The sequence below is a fragment of the Rhododendron vialii genome, chromosome 6a, assembly GCF_030253575.1.
Source record: "Rhododendron vialii isolate Sample 1 chromosome 6a, ASM3025357v1".
Lineage (NCBI taxonomy): Eukaryota > Viridiplantae > Streptophyta > Magnoliopsida > Ericales > Ericaceae > Rhododendron > Rhododendron vialii.
In genome coordinates this window covers 11008852-11022681 of record NC_080562.1, presented here as the reverse complement: position 1 = coordinate 11022681, position 13830 = coordinate 11008852, and the positions used below count along the sequence as shown (strand labels likewise).

The 13830-nt window shown below is 37.5% G+C and overlaps 2 protein-coding genes across 2 annotated transcripts; both read left to right on the top strand.

Moving 5' to 3' along the window:
* Positions 1 to 597: 597 nt before the first annotated feature.
* On the top strand, positions 598 to 5059 carry LOC131331407 (uncharacterized). Its single transcript, XM_058365328.1, has 4 exons — positions 598 to 694; positions 1007 to 1378; positions 3569 to 3726; positions 4665 to 5059. Exons 2-4 carry the CDS (start codon positions 1010 to 1012, stop codon positions 4774 to 4776), a joined length of 639 nt encoding a protein of 212 aa, XP_058221311.1. The 5' UTR covers positions 598 to 694; positions 1007 to 1009; the 3' UTR covers positions 4777 to 5059.
* A 5741-nt stretch (positions 5060 to 10800) lies between these two features.
* Positions 10801 to 13830, top strand: LOC131331406 (pentatricopeptide repeat-containing protein At5g27460). The gene is made up of 3 exons (XM_058365327.1): positions 10801 to 10936; positions 11037 to 11307; positions 12562 to 13830. Exons 1-3 carry the CDS (start codon positions 10908 to 10910, stop codon positions 13795 to 13797), a joined length of 1536 nt encoding a protein of 511 aa, XP_058221310.1. The 5' UTR covers positions 10801 to 10907; the 3' UTR covers positions 13798 to 13830.

The window sequence follows — 13830 nt, the reverse complement described above, 5'->3', positions numbered from 1 at the left end:
TAAAAGAGTAGTGTTTTGATTGTATGTGTAATTGATACCTCTCACTTCCGCTTTCCAACAATTTCCTCGGGAACACAAACATAGGCAACTAAGACATGTCAAAAGTTATGAAAACATAGGCAACCTAAACCATATGGGTCAAAAGCATACAACACATGTCTCATTTTTCTAACACAAATTAATAAAAATGTCTCATTTTTCTCACACAAATTAATAAACTATTCTAACCAACTTTGTATGGCTATGTTTGGTAACCATTTCATTTTCTGTTTTCTGTTTTTATTTTCAGAATTTTCAAAATTTAGAACCGAAAGTATGTTTGGTTGTCTATTTTCATTTTTAAAAATTAAAATGAGTTTTCTAAATTTTTGAAAATAAAGGAAGCACCAAAAGTCTACTTTCACTTCTCGTAAAAACAAAAAACCAGCTGCCAAATCTTTCGCGTCAATCGAGGCGCGGGTCGTTCTCCTTATCTCAGTCTTCCCCAAGTTCAGATCCATCAATCTCTCTCGATCCCACTGGTATCAAGCGGCTATTGAGAGGTCTCTCTCAATCGATCAATCTTCTTACTCGCTGGCCACACTTTCGCCGTCGACTGCTTATTTTGAGCTTTCGGTTATGATGTATACCTTATTATCTATTATGCAGGAACCCAGGCCTTCTAACTCTCAACTACAACTCTTTGTTTGGACAAGTACGATTGTTACTATCATCACCTCCAGTTATTACTTGTTTGACTTGGAATTTGCATATTGTGCCTATAGATTATCCAGATGTTTGCATTAAAGTTGCTGGATTAGAAATTGATTTCCTAAAATTGATTTATTAGCTATTTTTTTGAAATCTGGATTTAGTGATTTGTCGGATCATGTACCTGATTTTGTTTGATAGTTATTGTCGTAGACACCTTTAACTTATCCATGAGATTTCTTGAATCTATAGTTCTACTTCGCCCAAATAAATCTTAGATCTTATTTAGACCAATTGTGGGGTGATTTATAAATAGGAAATGGCTACCAATGGCAATGTAAGTATCAAGATTGAGGATGATGATGAAGTTGAAGTGGGAGGTGTAGCTGATTCCTTGTGGTCGAAGACAAATGAGGAGTTTTTTATTGACATTATGGAGGAGGAGGTGAAAACAATGGGTAGTAGAGATACTGGGACTTTTCAAGAAAAAAGTTGGGCTAGGATAAGGAAGAGTCTTTCCGCTAAACCTAAACACGAATACTCTGAACTTCAAATAAAAAACAAGTTCAACCAACTACGCACTATGCACACCAAATTTAAGAGCCTTTGTGACCAAAGTGGCATTGGGTGGTGTGCGAAAAAAGGTACTGTTGCTGCTGATGATACCCTATGGGAGAAGCTCTATAAGGTTAGAAGTGACCTATTCCCTTTTATTTTGCTCATGCTTATAAATTAAGTCTGATATAAGCCACTTAGTTCTTCACTTAAGTTAATAAGAAGGCCAAGCATTTTAGGAACAAAGGTTTCCCACACTGTGCAGCGATGACCCAAATACTTGAAGATACCACTGCAACAGGATTCAATACTCACTCATCAGTCCAATTCCCGTCTAGAACAAATATTTGTGATCCCTTATTCCAACTTAAACAAGACAAAGATGATGGTGAAATAGAAGTAACGAACGTAGTGGTTAGTGGAAAAGGCAAAAAGGTTTTGATATGAAGGCTTTGAAGACTACTGAGCCAAAGGAGAGTAGCAAGAGTAAGAAGAGGGACTCATTGTCTGCAAACCTCAGTGTTGGTCCAAAAGCAACCCGGGGGGAGGGGGGGTGAATTAGGTATCTCAATTATAACGCGGAATTAAAAGCTAATTGCAAGATAAAAATAAAGCAAGCTAAATTGCCCCAAGTAAGATTCAAAGATTATCAAATTACGCAAGCAATATAAATATGCAAAGCGAAAATTAAAGAGAGTAGGGAAGAGAGAATCGAACGCAAGGATTTATAGTGGTTCGGTCCGTAACTTCACGGCCTAGTCCACTCCCAAAGTGTCCAACTTGGGATTTGCTACACTATCTCCAATAGTAACAATACTTCGAGCTTCGCGGGTGCTAGACGACCTTTACAACGGGTAATCTATCCCCAATCGCTCCAATTATTTTCGACTCCGGTGTTAGTCACACCTAACCCAATTAGTTTTGACTTCGGTGCTAGTAACACCTAATTTCAAGTAATTTTCTCTCCAAAACCACTCACAAAAAGATAATCTCTATCAAGAGTATGAATAAGGGTGTACAATCCCTTTTACAATAAAGATCAAAATAAGAACTTTCACACACACAAGTGTATAGATATCAAGATGAAGAGTTGAGTTGATTGACTGATTTGCAAGTGATAGCTCGCAAGTATTTTCTTCGAAACTTCTGTCAATTGCTTCCTTTGTCGACTTCTCTTTTTAACCAAGAAGAATCTATTGAACGATGAATTTTCCTTCTAGCCATTAGAGACAATCAACTCCAAAATCTTGGCTTAATGATTATTTCCATTCTTCTTTGCTTCAAAGCAAGATGCATGTTCCCATATTTAATAATAGTTGTTTGGAACATAAAGGAAAGATTTGTCCTTAATCTTTTCTTTTCTTCTTTCACTCTTGACTATTGAAGATAGGTTCCTTTGTTTCCTTTTCTTCAAGAGCTTGAATTAATCCACGGCAAGGATTTTAGAGGAACAGCCGAATATGTTTGGTTTAGAAAGAAAATAATCCCGTGCAACAAGTACATAGCTTAGCCATAAGATATTTCACCAAAGCAACCTTGAATATCAATGGACCTATTAAGCAAACACTCCAGGATTAATATAGTGATAAGAACCAGGCCAATAATTAAAGTGTTTTGTCAATTAATCAAAATAAAGTTAATTGAACATGTGTTTGTTATCATCAAAATCAATAAGGTATTCTATATAACCATTTGGGCTAACACTTGGTGCATCTTTAAGTGCTCTTGCAGAAAGTAGCAAGAGGAATGTGGATATCCTTGAAGCAAAGCATAATGCTAAGAGCACTAGTGTTAGTGTGACTTCCCAAGACCATGGTGATCCACAAGGTTTGCTGGCTGAGTGCATAAAAACTCTTAATGCCATGGAAGACCTAGATGGAGCATCGTATACGAAAGGGATGGAACTACTGAAGGATGACCCGTCATGGAGACCAATATTCCTTGGCATGTCAGAGTAAAGGAAGAAGGACTTCCTTTCATATGTGTGAACTTTTGTTTATGGTTGGTTTGGTTTAGGACATGGTTATGTAGTTGGTTTGTAAGCTTTTGTGGGTTGTAAGACTTATGTGGTTGGTTTGTTTTCTCTTCTTGTTGGACTATTGTTTGGATATGGAATTTTTGTGATTTGTTTTCTTGTTGGACTACTATTAATGGGCAATCTTTATGATGTCATTGGGCAATTTTCTTTTTCAATAGTTTTTAGTACTTTGTTGGCCTTTTTGCAGTATACAATTATATCCCTATATTTATCTCCCTTTTTTGTTTCAATTATGTTCTACTCTTCCACAAGATTTAATGTGGCTACTGTAACATTTCATTGAAGGTAATGGAAGTATCTAACACTCAAAACGATGTCGTTGCTGACTCAGATAACATGGTCTTTGAAGAAGGCAAATCATTAGAGTCTGTCAACAATATATGCAAGTCTACCGGCCATGTACATGACTATGAAAGCTCAGACACAATCTCTCTCAAGTTGGGGTTAGTTAAGTTCTTGAAAGTTATGCCGTGTTTCTAGATTTCATTGACTTGAAGCATCTTTCTTATGTTATTTTAGTCATTCTTTTAACATACACTTTCGAAATTTGAAGCATCTTTTGTATATATTTAGAACTTTTTCTCTTTGAAACTGAGAAGAACAACAAATTTTGTTTATGCTACTCTTTTTTGTAGTCGGAGTCTAGCGATGACAGTGACAAGAAATTGGAGTCTGATTCAAACGACGAAACAATAATCACATTGGTTACCTTAGCACTACATGAACATCATCAAAAATACTATAATCGTATTCCATGCGAACCTCTATATTAAGAGGACACGATTATGTATTAGAGGTTTTGAATGGTCATGATGCGAGGTGTGAAGAAGGTTTTCGAATGCAAACACATATTTTTATTGCATTTTGTGAGGCGCTTAAAGTACACACTAGGTTAAAGCATTCAAGGTACTTGATAGTCCAAAAGCAAGTATGTATATTTTTGCTCGTAGTTGGATACAACAGTAGAAATCACATAATCCAAGAGCGATTCCAGCATTGAGGGGAAACCATCTCTAAGTATTTTAAACGAGTATTAAAGGCTGTGTGTAAGTAATCCCTTATTTGTTTCATATTGCACATGGTATTATTAAATTGTCTAACATTTAGTTACATTTACTTCTGTCCTTGGCTATAGGATTGTATTGGTGCTATAGATGGTACACATATCGATGCAAAGGTTCCTGCTCGTGAGCAAATTTCATACCGTGGGAGGCACAAGATCACATCACAAAATGTAATGGCTGCATTTTCATTTGACATGAGATTTACTTACGTCTTGTCGGGTTGGGAGGGAACGGCAAATGACTCACGAGTGCTTTTTGAGTGCGCAAATAATCCAGCAATGCAGTTTCCCATGGCACCTCTACGTAAGTATGCCTAGGTTTCTAAAGCCATACAAGAGCGAGCGGTACCACTTGTCCTTGTTCCGTGGACGTAGACGATTACGAAAGAAGAATGGTTCAATTATTGTCACTCGTCCCTTCGCAACGTGATAGAGCACTGATTTGGCATATTAAAGGCACGATTTCCTATCTTGAAACAAATGCCTAAAGGCTTTAGTGTGCGGACCCAAAAATATTTGCCAACCGCTTATTGCACGGTCCATAACTTTATAAGGATGCATGACCAAAATGATGCGGTGTTCAAATTCTATAGCAAGGAAGATTTGATTGTTGAGAGTGAGCAAGGCCGTAGGGGCTCTTCTCAACAAATCAATGTAACCCCCGATCAATTGCGAGAAATGGCTAGAGTTCGCAATACTATTGCCCGCCAAATCTTGTAACGCCCCAATTTTCGGACACGTTAATTAAATCATTTCTAATTGATTTAATAATCCATAAAAATGATTTAAAAAATAAAATTTTATTAAACAGAGTTTAGCAACAGAAATCTCAAATACCAAATTCAAAACTACTTAACTGTCTTACAATCCAATGAAATAAAAACAGAAGTTGACAAATGTGATAACACTTTTGGAAATTCAAATAGCAATACTTTAAATTAACAGAGCTTCTAAGGGTAAGGCATCCAAGGCTCGACAAACTTTCCTTCCTCAGCTGGGAGGTCTTCACCCTGGTACTGATCATCTTGAAGAGGATTCTGTTCTTCGGTCTCTTGATTACCTGGCATGAAATGCCAGCCCAACGGCATTATAATGAGTTTTGAAACTCAGTAAATAATCCCAACCCTACTAACCCCTTACTCTACAGTTAGCAGTTCAACGATCTAAAAATTGACAATATATAGAAGGTACAGAATAATAGCACATCATCATTTTTCTTTACTATTTATCAACTTACATGATATCTAAGGATCCTCTCCACGAGATTTTTTTCCTCCCACATCCACTAACTAAAACCGTCTCATGAGTCCACCCTTCCTCTTGCTTATCCTGTACCAGGATCCTATGTGAGTTCACCTAAATTATGTATCTAACATGTTCTCATTTAAGACTATAACAGGAGGATCGAGTCATCCCATGACGCATCGTACATTAGGGTTGGACATCCCTACCACTAACTATAACCGTCTCATGGGACCTATTCCCTCTTGAACAAAAGAAGCGAATTTTTCTATGACGCATTATACATTAGCGTCACAACATCTCTCAACACTAGGCCCCATGGGTTACCCATTTCAACACAGGGCCCCATTGGTTATCCTTGTCATAGCCATAGCTCAAATCACAATCCACAACCTCACACCTCGACACTTTATCAATTTCTATTTACTTAACATCATCTATATGAATCTCTACTCGTAACCATCCAGTGAACCTAAGTTCATTCTAACACGTAAAATAAAGTAATTCCAACAACTTCTCAGGCCGTAACATTGTAGCATGATATATCTCAGAGAGATAAATAACAATTAAAAATTCGTGAGTAGAAAAACACATAGGCTTTGTTTGGTTTACATTTTAGAAAGTTATTTTTGAGAGTTGGAGTGGTAATGAGTAGATAGAGATAGAGAGAGATTTATTAAAAACTGTGCCAAGAGTTAAAATAACTCTCAAAATGTTAAACCAAACGGAATGATAGTATTTTATGGTCAGGTCAATACCTTTAGATTTTTATGTTTATAACAAGCAAATTTTAGCAAATAAGTAAGTTACTAATTTTTCAAACTTATACATCATGTTACTATTTTTCTTATTGTCAAACATTTGCTTTCCAATAAATTAGACATGATCTACATCCACAATGTATTTACTGAAGTCGATGAACTACACAAAAAGTTTTATTAAAAATATTTGGGCCTTTGTTAACAATAAAATAATAATACCAAAAATAATTTTATTCTTTTCTAAGCCTAATACTTTTAGTTACTAAATCCTTTAGAGGTTAACATAAATCACATATTCCAAAGGAATAGTCATAGATGTATCCTAAAAACTTAAAATTTTAGCACAGGAGGTAAAACAAATAATTTCACATAGTTTAGGATCTAATTTTAGTACAAACCAAAACACAGGGGTTAAACTGTAAATTCTGATGGATGGGGTTCATGATGACGTCAGTCATCTTCAACCTGGAGTACTGTACGCAAGTATACATATATATAACATACACACATATATATATATATATATATATATATATATATATATATATGGTTTAACCCGAAATTTTGACCGGGTCGTGTGATCAATCCTGACATCGAAAATTGGCTTATTATACCTTTCCGAAATCATCTCGATAAGACGAAAAGATGAACGGATTAGATTTTCCATATGAATAGTTTCACGAAAACGCAGATCTGAACCGAAAACGAAAATTTTCGATTTTCTCAACTTACAATGCACGGGTTTGTTTCTTTTCAATTCCTATCATTACAACTAATATAATTGCACATTTATATACTTAGGAGAAAGTAGGAGAGCGATTATTCTACCTCGAATTCGGCTGAAAAAACAATTAATGGGTTCGGTCGATTTTTAGCCATTGGAGAAGACGACGGAATCGGAGAACTCTGGGGCTGCCTCGGAACGAATGGAAGGTGGGCTGTGGATGCTTGGTGATGTAGTGGTTGATTGGAAACCCGAACTTGATGTATGGAGTAGTGTTATGTAGGAACCCGTTTTTCTCTCTCAGTAAAATTCTATGGATGAAAAATCAAACTCTCATCTCTATTTTTTTTCTTCTTCTCTGGACTGAGTATCAAAAATAGGAGTGGAGTGAATGTGGGTTTAATTTTCAGATTATAAGGTTTGTATAATGAGAGAGAATGAGATAGTGGGGAGGTGGGGTGTTGTAGTGGTTTGAGGGCATAGAGGGAGAAGTGGGAAAGTGGAAGAGAGATAATCGGAGGGAGAGAGAGTCAACAGAAAAGAGAGGAGAGGAGAACATGTCCCCCATATTTTGTGTATTAATATCCCCATGTATACATACACGTACTTACATATATGTTATATATTGCATTTTATAACTTTGCTAAGATTTGTAATAATTATTAGTATATGTAATTAAAAAAATAAAATAAAACTAACAAAGAAGCTATTTACTAATTGTTATAATTACACTAATTAACATTATTTGAATGACCATAAAATAAATTAGGGAGAAAATTAGGGTTGTTACAAATCTTTAATAGCCAAAGGCTTTGATGCATTGGTAGTGAAGCATCCATTGTAGCAATGACAAGAGACTCCAAAGGCAGAATTGTCCAGGCAACATTTTACAAGGATGCTTTGGCAACTCTTGTTTCTCTATCAAAATTCATATTTTTATACTTTCCTTACTTGCTTTTATGAGACTATGGGAGTGATTAGAGTGGTTTGATTCAGTTCGACATTAGATTGGTTTGATTCAAATTGACATTAGATTGGTTTTATTCAATTTGATGTTAGATTGGTTTGATTCAATTTGAAATGTCCAATGGCAGAATTGTTCTACCCCCTCAAACCCATCCTTCCCCCCCCCCCCCCCCCCCCCCACACACACACTCTCTCACTCTCTCCGTATCATTTGGGAATTAGTGAAGAAATTACTCTCTCCGTATCATTTGGGAATTAGTGAAGAAATTACGAGAGACATTTTTTAGGAAAAGTAAAAACTAGTTTTAGAATTTTTAGAATTTTTTTTGAAAATAGGTTGACACAAACGTATTTTCCACTTTCAACTTTTTTTAGAAAAAGTAGAAATTGATTTTAAAAAATAGAAAAGTGACAGTGTTATCAAACATAGCCTATACTTTTTGAAACTAAAAAATGTCTCATTTCTCATATTATCATATCTCAGTTCTTCGCGATTTCATCAATTAGAAGAAAACTAGAGGCTTGGGTTTGAGTAAGTGATATACTAATAAACAACTACAGTACTATTCTAAAAAACCTATGAGACATGTCGACAACTAAAGATTAAAAAAAAAAAAAAACAAGTATTCTAAGGATATGATACATGCCTCAATTCTTTGTCATTTCATCTCCATTAGAAGAAAACTTGAGACTAGGGTTTTAGTAAATGATGTACTTACTTCTCTTCGTCATTTCTGGTGAAGTTCACAAATGCTGATGAAGACGATGATGACGATTCAAATACGAAAGCTGCAACGCTTTGAAATTTCCTGGTTTTGATGTTGAGGTGTGATTCGAACTTAATCGTGAATGTTTCCAAGTGATTTCCACAACCCTTTATCTTTGAGTTGCCTGTATTTGGATTCCAATAATACATATCATAGTGGTGCAAACATATGCTACTAATTTGTTCATGCGATTAAAAGTTTTCGTTCAAAGTGTTTATGGTCCAAGGTCTGACTGATGGGCAACAACGTGGGCAAAACTCGGGATTGAAATGGGTCGCCAAATCTGGATGTATACATGCATAATACACGGAAAATGATTTTCACCTTTTTTTTCCCTCTCTCCTTCCCCAGTTTGTAGGAGTATAAATTCTATCTACTTTAGGTAGAAACAATACGTTTTTCACCACCATCAATTGTGAACCCAATCGTGTATTTTTTTCAGTAATCTGAATCGTTCATCTTTTAAAGCTCGAGGTGTTGGGTGTTGGGCTTTCCGTGCTCCTAGTTTGGGGCGCTTGTGGTGTAGGGCCGGCGTGGTTCCCCCTTGTGGGGCTCTGTCCGGCAATCGGTGGTGCTCCACAGTCCGATGTCCTACTCGGCGGTTCTAGATTTGTTCCGCTCAAGGCTGGCGTCGAGGTAATAAGGTGTGCAGATGGGGGTGGGGTTTCCTTTTGTTGTTTTCGGTTTTTTTTTTCCGGTTGTCAGTCCAGTGGTCTTTCGATCTAGGTCCTCCTAGATTCGGCATGTGCTAGTCTGGGTTTCCCCCTAGGTCCGGCGGTTGGGTGGTGGGCAGAATAAGATTATTAGGTTTCAATGTTGGTCAAATTTGAGGGTGGCTGTGGTCGGCGGCTATTGCGGTTGTGCTATGGGGGTTTTCTGGCAGCGGCAACAGTGGGGCCTCTGTTGGGGGTCTTCGTATCAGCTCCAGTTGGTCTCGCCCACGTTTCTCTTTACTCTGGGCCGTCAACGACAGATCGAGGGTGAAGGGAGGTCTGGTCTCGGCCTTGGGCCTGTCGAGGTTTTTCTCCGATCGCTCCGGTCATTGTGGTTTGTCCATGGGAACAGTTTTCCTTTACGTTTGTATGTTGTTCGTTGTTTCGATTACATCTGTTTTATTGTATAATGGTTTGTACTGGGATTTCGTGTGAGATCTCTCTGCTTTATCCCGGACAGGATTCTCATATCGGCACCTCGTGTTGATTTGCTTTTGCAGGGTGTCCTAGGGTCTTGAATGAGGTAGTTTGGTGCACTTCTATATTTTGCAATGTAATCTTCACCTTCGAGCTTGAATGAATTGACATTTAAAAAAAAAATATCTTTTAGAGCTCGCAGAGTAATATATTTTTGCAAAAAATCAATTTTATTGGATAGGTATATAAAAAATTAAATTTTGGTTTATAAAATCAACGATAGATAAGTTTAAAGTTAAACAATCCATAACGGTCTATTTTATAAATTAAAATTTAATTTTTGATGTACCTATCGATATTCGATAAATATGATTTTTTTAGTCAATACTATTCTGCGGACTCTACAAGATAAACAATTCAGATTACTGAAAAAATCACAGGATGAGATCCGAAATGGGTGGTGGAAACCCCATAGTTTGGGGGCGACTATTCGCAGCCCCGTATTTTCTCCCTTAGCCCACTACATTTCGATAAATAGTTGTTGAAAATCATACATAATATTTCGGTAAATAGCTGTTGAAAACAAGATTATATTTCAGTAACTGCATGCCGAAAATATGTTCAACCTTCAGTAAACAACTGCCGAACATATATTTTTGGTAAATAACTGTTTAAAAAAATATTATATTTCGGTAATTGTATACTGAAAATGTATCTCAATTTCGGTAACTAATTGTCAAGTATAATTGAATTTTTTTTACGAACTATGAGAGAAAATATGAGGCTGCGAATAGTCGCCTCCGTAGTTTCTACCTAAGGTGGAAAGAATTTAAACACTTGTAATAAACTTTCTAAATTACATTTCTCTCCGCTATTTCCTCGTTTTTTCCTCTCCCCTTCCCCAGTTTTCAAACACAGCCCCAGCCACCGTAGCCGACTCGGCGTGCACTTCCCAGTCCTCCACCACGGCGATGCATATCCTCTTTCACCATCTCAGACGGTAAGCCCCCATCTTTCTTATCTTCTCTCTCTAATCTTAGCACATACAATTACATGATGCACGTATCTATATATTCACAAAAATTTCTCCGCAACGGCAGCATCAACAGCACTTCACACACCACAAGCTGGTGGAGGCCCATATCGTCTCGTGCCTTTCCTACTGATGTCTCCGGTGAATCGCCGCGTTCAGTTGAACGCCGCCGCAACGACGATCTGAGGAGCAGGATTTTAGGGCTCGTATTCCCACGACGGAGCGCGACGGCTTTGCTTCAGGATTGGGTCGATGATGGCCACAAGGTTTCAGTGTTGGAGCTTCGACGGATTTCCACTGGGCTCATGAAATTGCGGCGTTATAAGCACGCCCTCGAGGTTTGATTTCGATTTGAGCAATGCTACTGACACGACATTTTGACACTGCGACACAAGTATGGTGGTCTCACATACCACCACACTTGTGTCTATGAAGTAAAAAATGTAGTGTCAAAATGCTGTTTGACTAGACTTTCCCATGCCTTTCAGCTTTGTTTGGAGAGGAAAGGAAGGGAAAAGAACGGAAGATTTTAAAATTCTCACCTTCATTGTTTGGTTGGAAGAGAAAGGGAGAGGAAAATAACAACTTCAACTTTTGTGAATAGTAAACTTTCCCTCCCACTTTCCTCTCATTTACCTCACAGTTTCTTTTCTTTTCCTTTCTCTCCCATTTTCCAAACTGGGTCTTAGATTTTTCTTATGGAACCTGCTTTTGTGGATACATTGGGTTGCGAATTGAATGCACCTTCCTTTCTGTGGAAAAATGGCGATTTTTTATCTTTTATTTTAGCTTTCAGAGACGTAAAAAATGAAAGGTGGTTTATGGTGCATTGGCTGTGCATCTTTTTCTATAAGTAGCGGGTGATAAACGAGCCAAACAAACCGAGGAGTTAATTGTTGGAGTATGGTTTGGAACTTAACGAGCTTAAAAAATATTTTCAAGCATAGCTTAGTTTATGAGACGAGTTGATCTTGAATGAGCTTTTATCGAGCCAAACACGAGCTGATCTTGAGTAGCTTGAATTTGTTATACATCACAAGTCGAACAAACCGAGTATTAGCTTGGTTTGAAACCTGGCTTTGTTTTGTTTGAGTTTTGAGGGAGCTTTTGGGGGTAATGAGTGGAGAGAGATAAAGAAATGAGATTTAATGATTGAGGAGAAAACTTATCTGGGTCTGTGCTCAGAGAGAGGGGTTAGAGACCCAAAGCGAAGACAGTCGTACCTTCAAAAAAAATGCTCTAGCTTAGCTTGTTTATGTAACAAACCGATCTTGAATGAGCTTTTTAAGGAACGAAGACAAGCTCAAACTCGAGTAGCTTGGTCCGTTTATCTGCCCTATCTATAAGCATACTTGTGGTTTGTTGGCTACTATTAAATTTTAGTTGTGAAATTACAGTAAGCCCTAATTTCACCTGGGATATTAGTTGTAAAACCTTTTTCCTTTTTATACCAGATCTTTTACTGCTCACTCTCTTTCTCTGTTTATTTTTTTGACTTTATTTTCCAGTTCATTTGGGTGGGAAGGTGTGTAGTTAAGAATTTAGTTACCCATGTAGAAGGGTGGTTTGAAAATAATCCCACTTATTTCCAGATGTTTACATGGATGGAAGATCGCTATGGAAATAGGATTTCAGCGGCTGATCATGCCATCAGGTTGGAATTGACTATAAAAGTACATAATTTAAGGCAAGGCGAAGAATATTTTGCAACTATACCCAACAGTGCTTCACAAAAAGCTGCGTTTGTGACTCTTCTTCATTCTTATGTTAAAGAAAAGGCCTTAGAGAAAGCTGAGGCTCTCATGGTTAAGATGAATAGCTTGGGGCTCACCGTGAGCCCTCATCCATTCAACGAGATGATGAAGCTTTATATGGCCACTTCTCAGAGTGAGAAAGTGCCCGCTGTCATCCAGCAAATGAAGCAAAATAATATACCCCTTAATGTCCTCTCTTACAATCTTTGGATGGGTGCGTGTGGTGAGTCATCAGGGGTTGCATCTGCAGAAATGGTTTATAAAGATATGGTGAAGGACAAGGATTTTGAATTAGGATGGAGCACTCTATCTACTTTGGCCAATATATATCTGAAATCAGGATTTCTTGTCAAGGCCAATTTGGCTCTTCAAAATGCAGAGAAAAAGCTATCAACTACTAACCGCCTTGGTTATTTCTTCCTCATTACTCTATATACCTCTTTGAAAAATAAAGATGGAGTTCTTCGACTTTGGGAAGCTTGTAAAGCAGTGGAAGGGAGATTATCTTGTTCGAATTACATGTGTATCTTGTTATGCTTAGTAAAGCTGGGTGATATTAAAGAAGCTGAGAGGGTTTTGACGGAATATGAATATCAGTGTAGGAAATATGACATTAGGGTTTCCAATGTTCTCCTAGGTGCATACATGAGAAATGGATTTGTGGAAAAAGCTGAGGCGTTACATCTCCACACATTAGAGAGAGGTGGGTGTCCAAATTATAAGACGTGGGAGATTCTAATGGAAGGATGGGTGAGAAGCCAGACTATGGATAAAGCCATAAATGCCATGAAAAAAGGATTTGCCATGTTGAAACATTGTGACTGGAGGCCATCACCTAGTATTGTGGTGGCCATTGCAGAGTACTTTGAGAACAGCGGCAATTTTGAAGATGCAAAGCGGTATCTGACAGTTGTTAGGCGTTTGGGTCTTGCCAGTTTGCCAGTTTATAAATCGTTGCTTAGAATGCATGCCTCCGCTCATCAACCATCCCAAGAAATTTTTGAAATGATGAAGGAGGATGAAATCAATATAGATGATGAGACATCTGCACTTCTTCAGACCTCCATCACATAAGCAAGAATAGTACTGTGGGACCAGGTTAGGAGC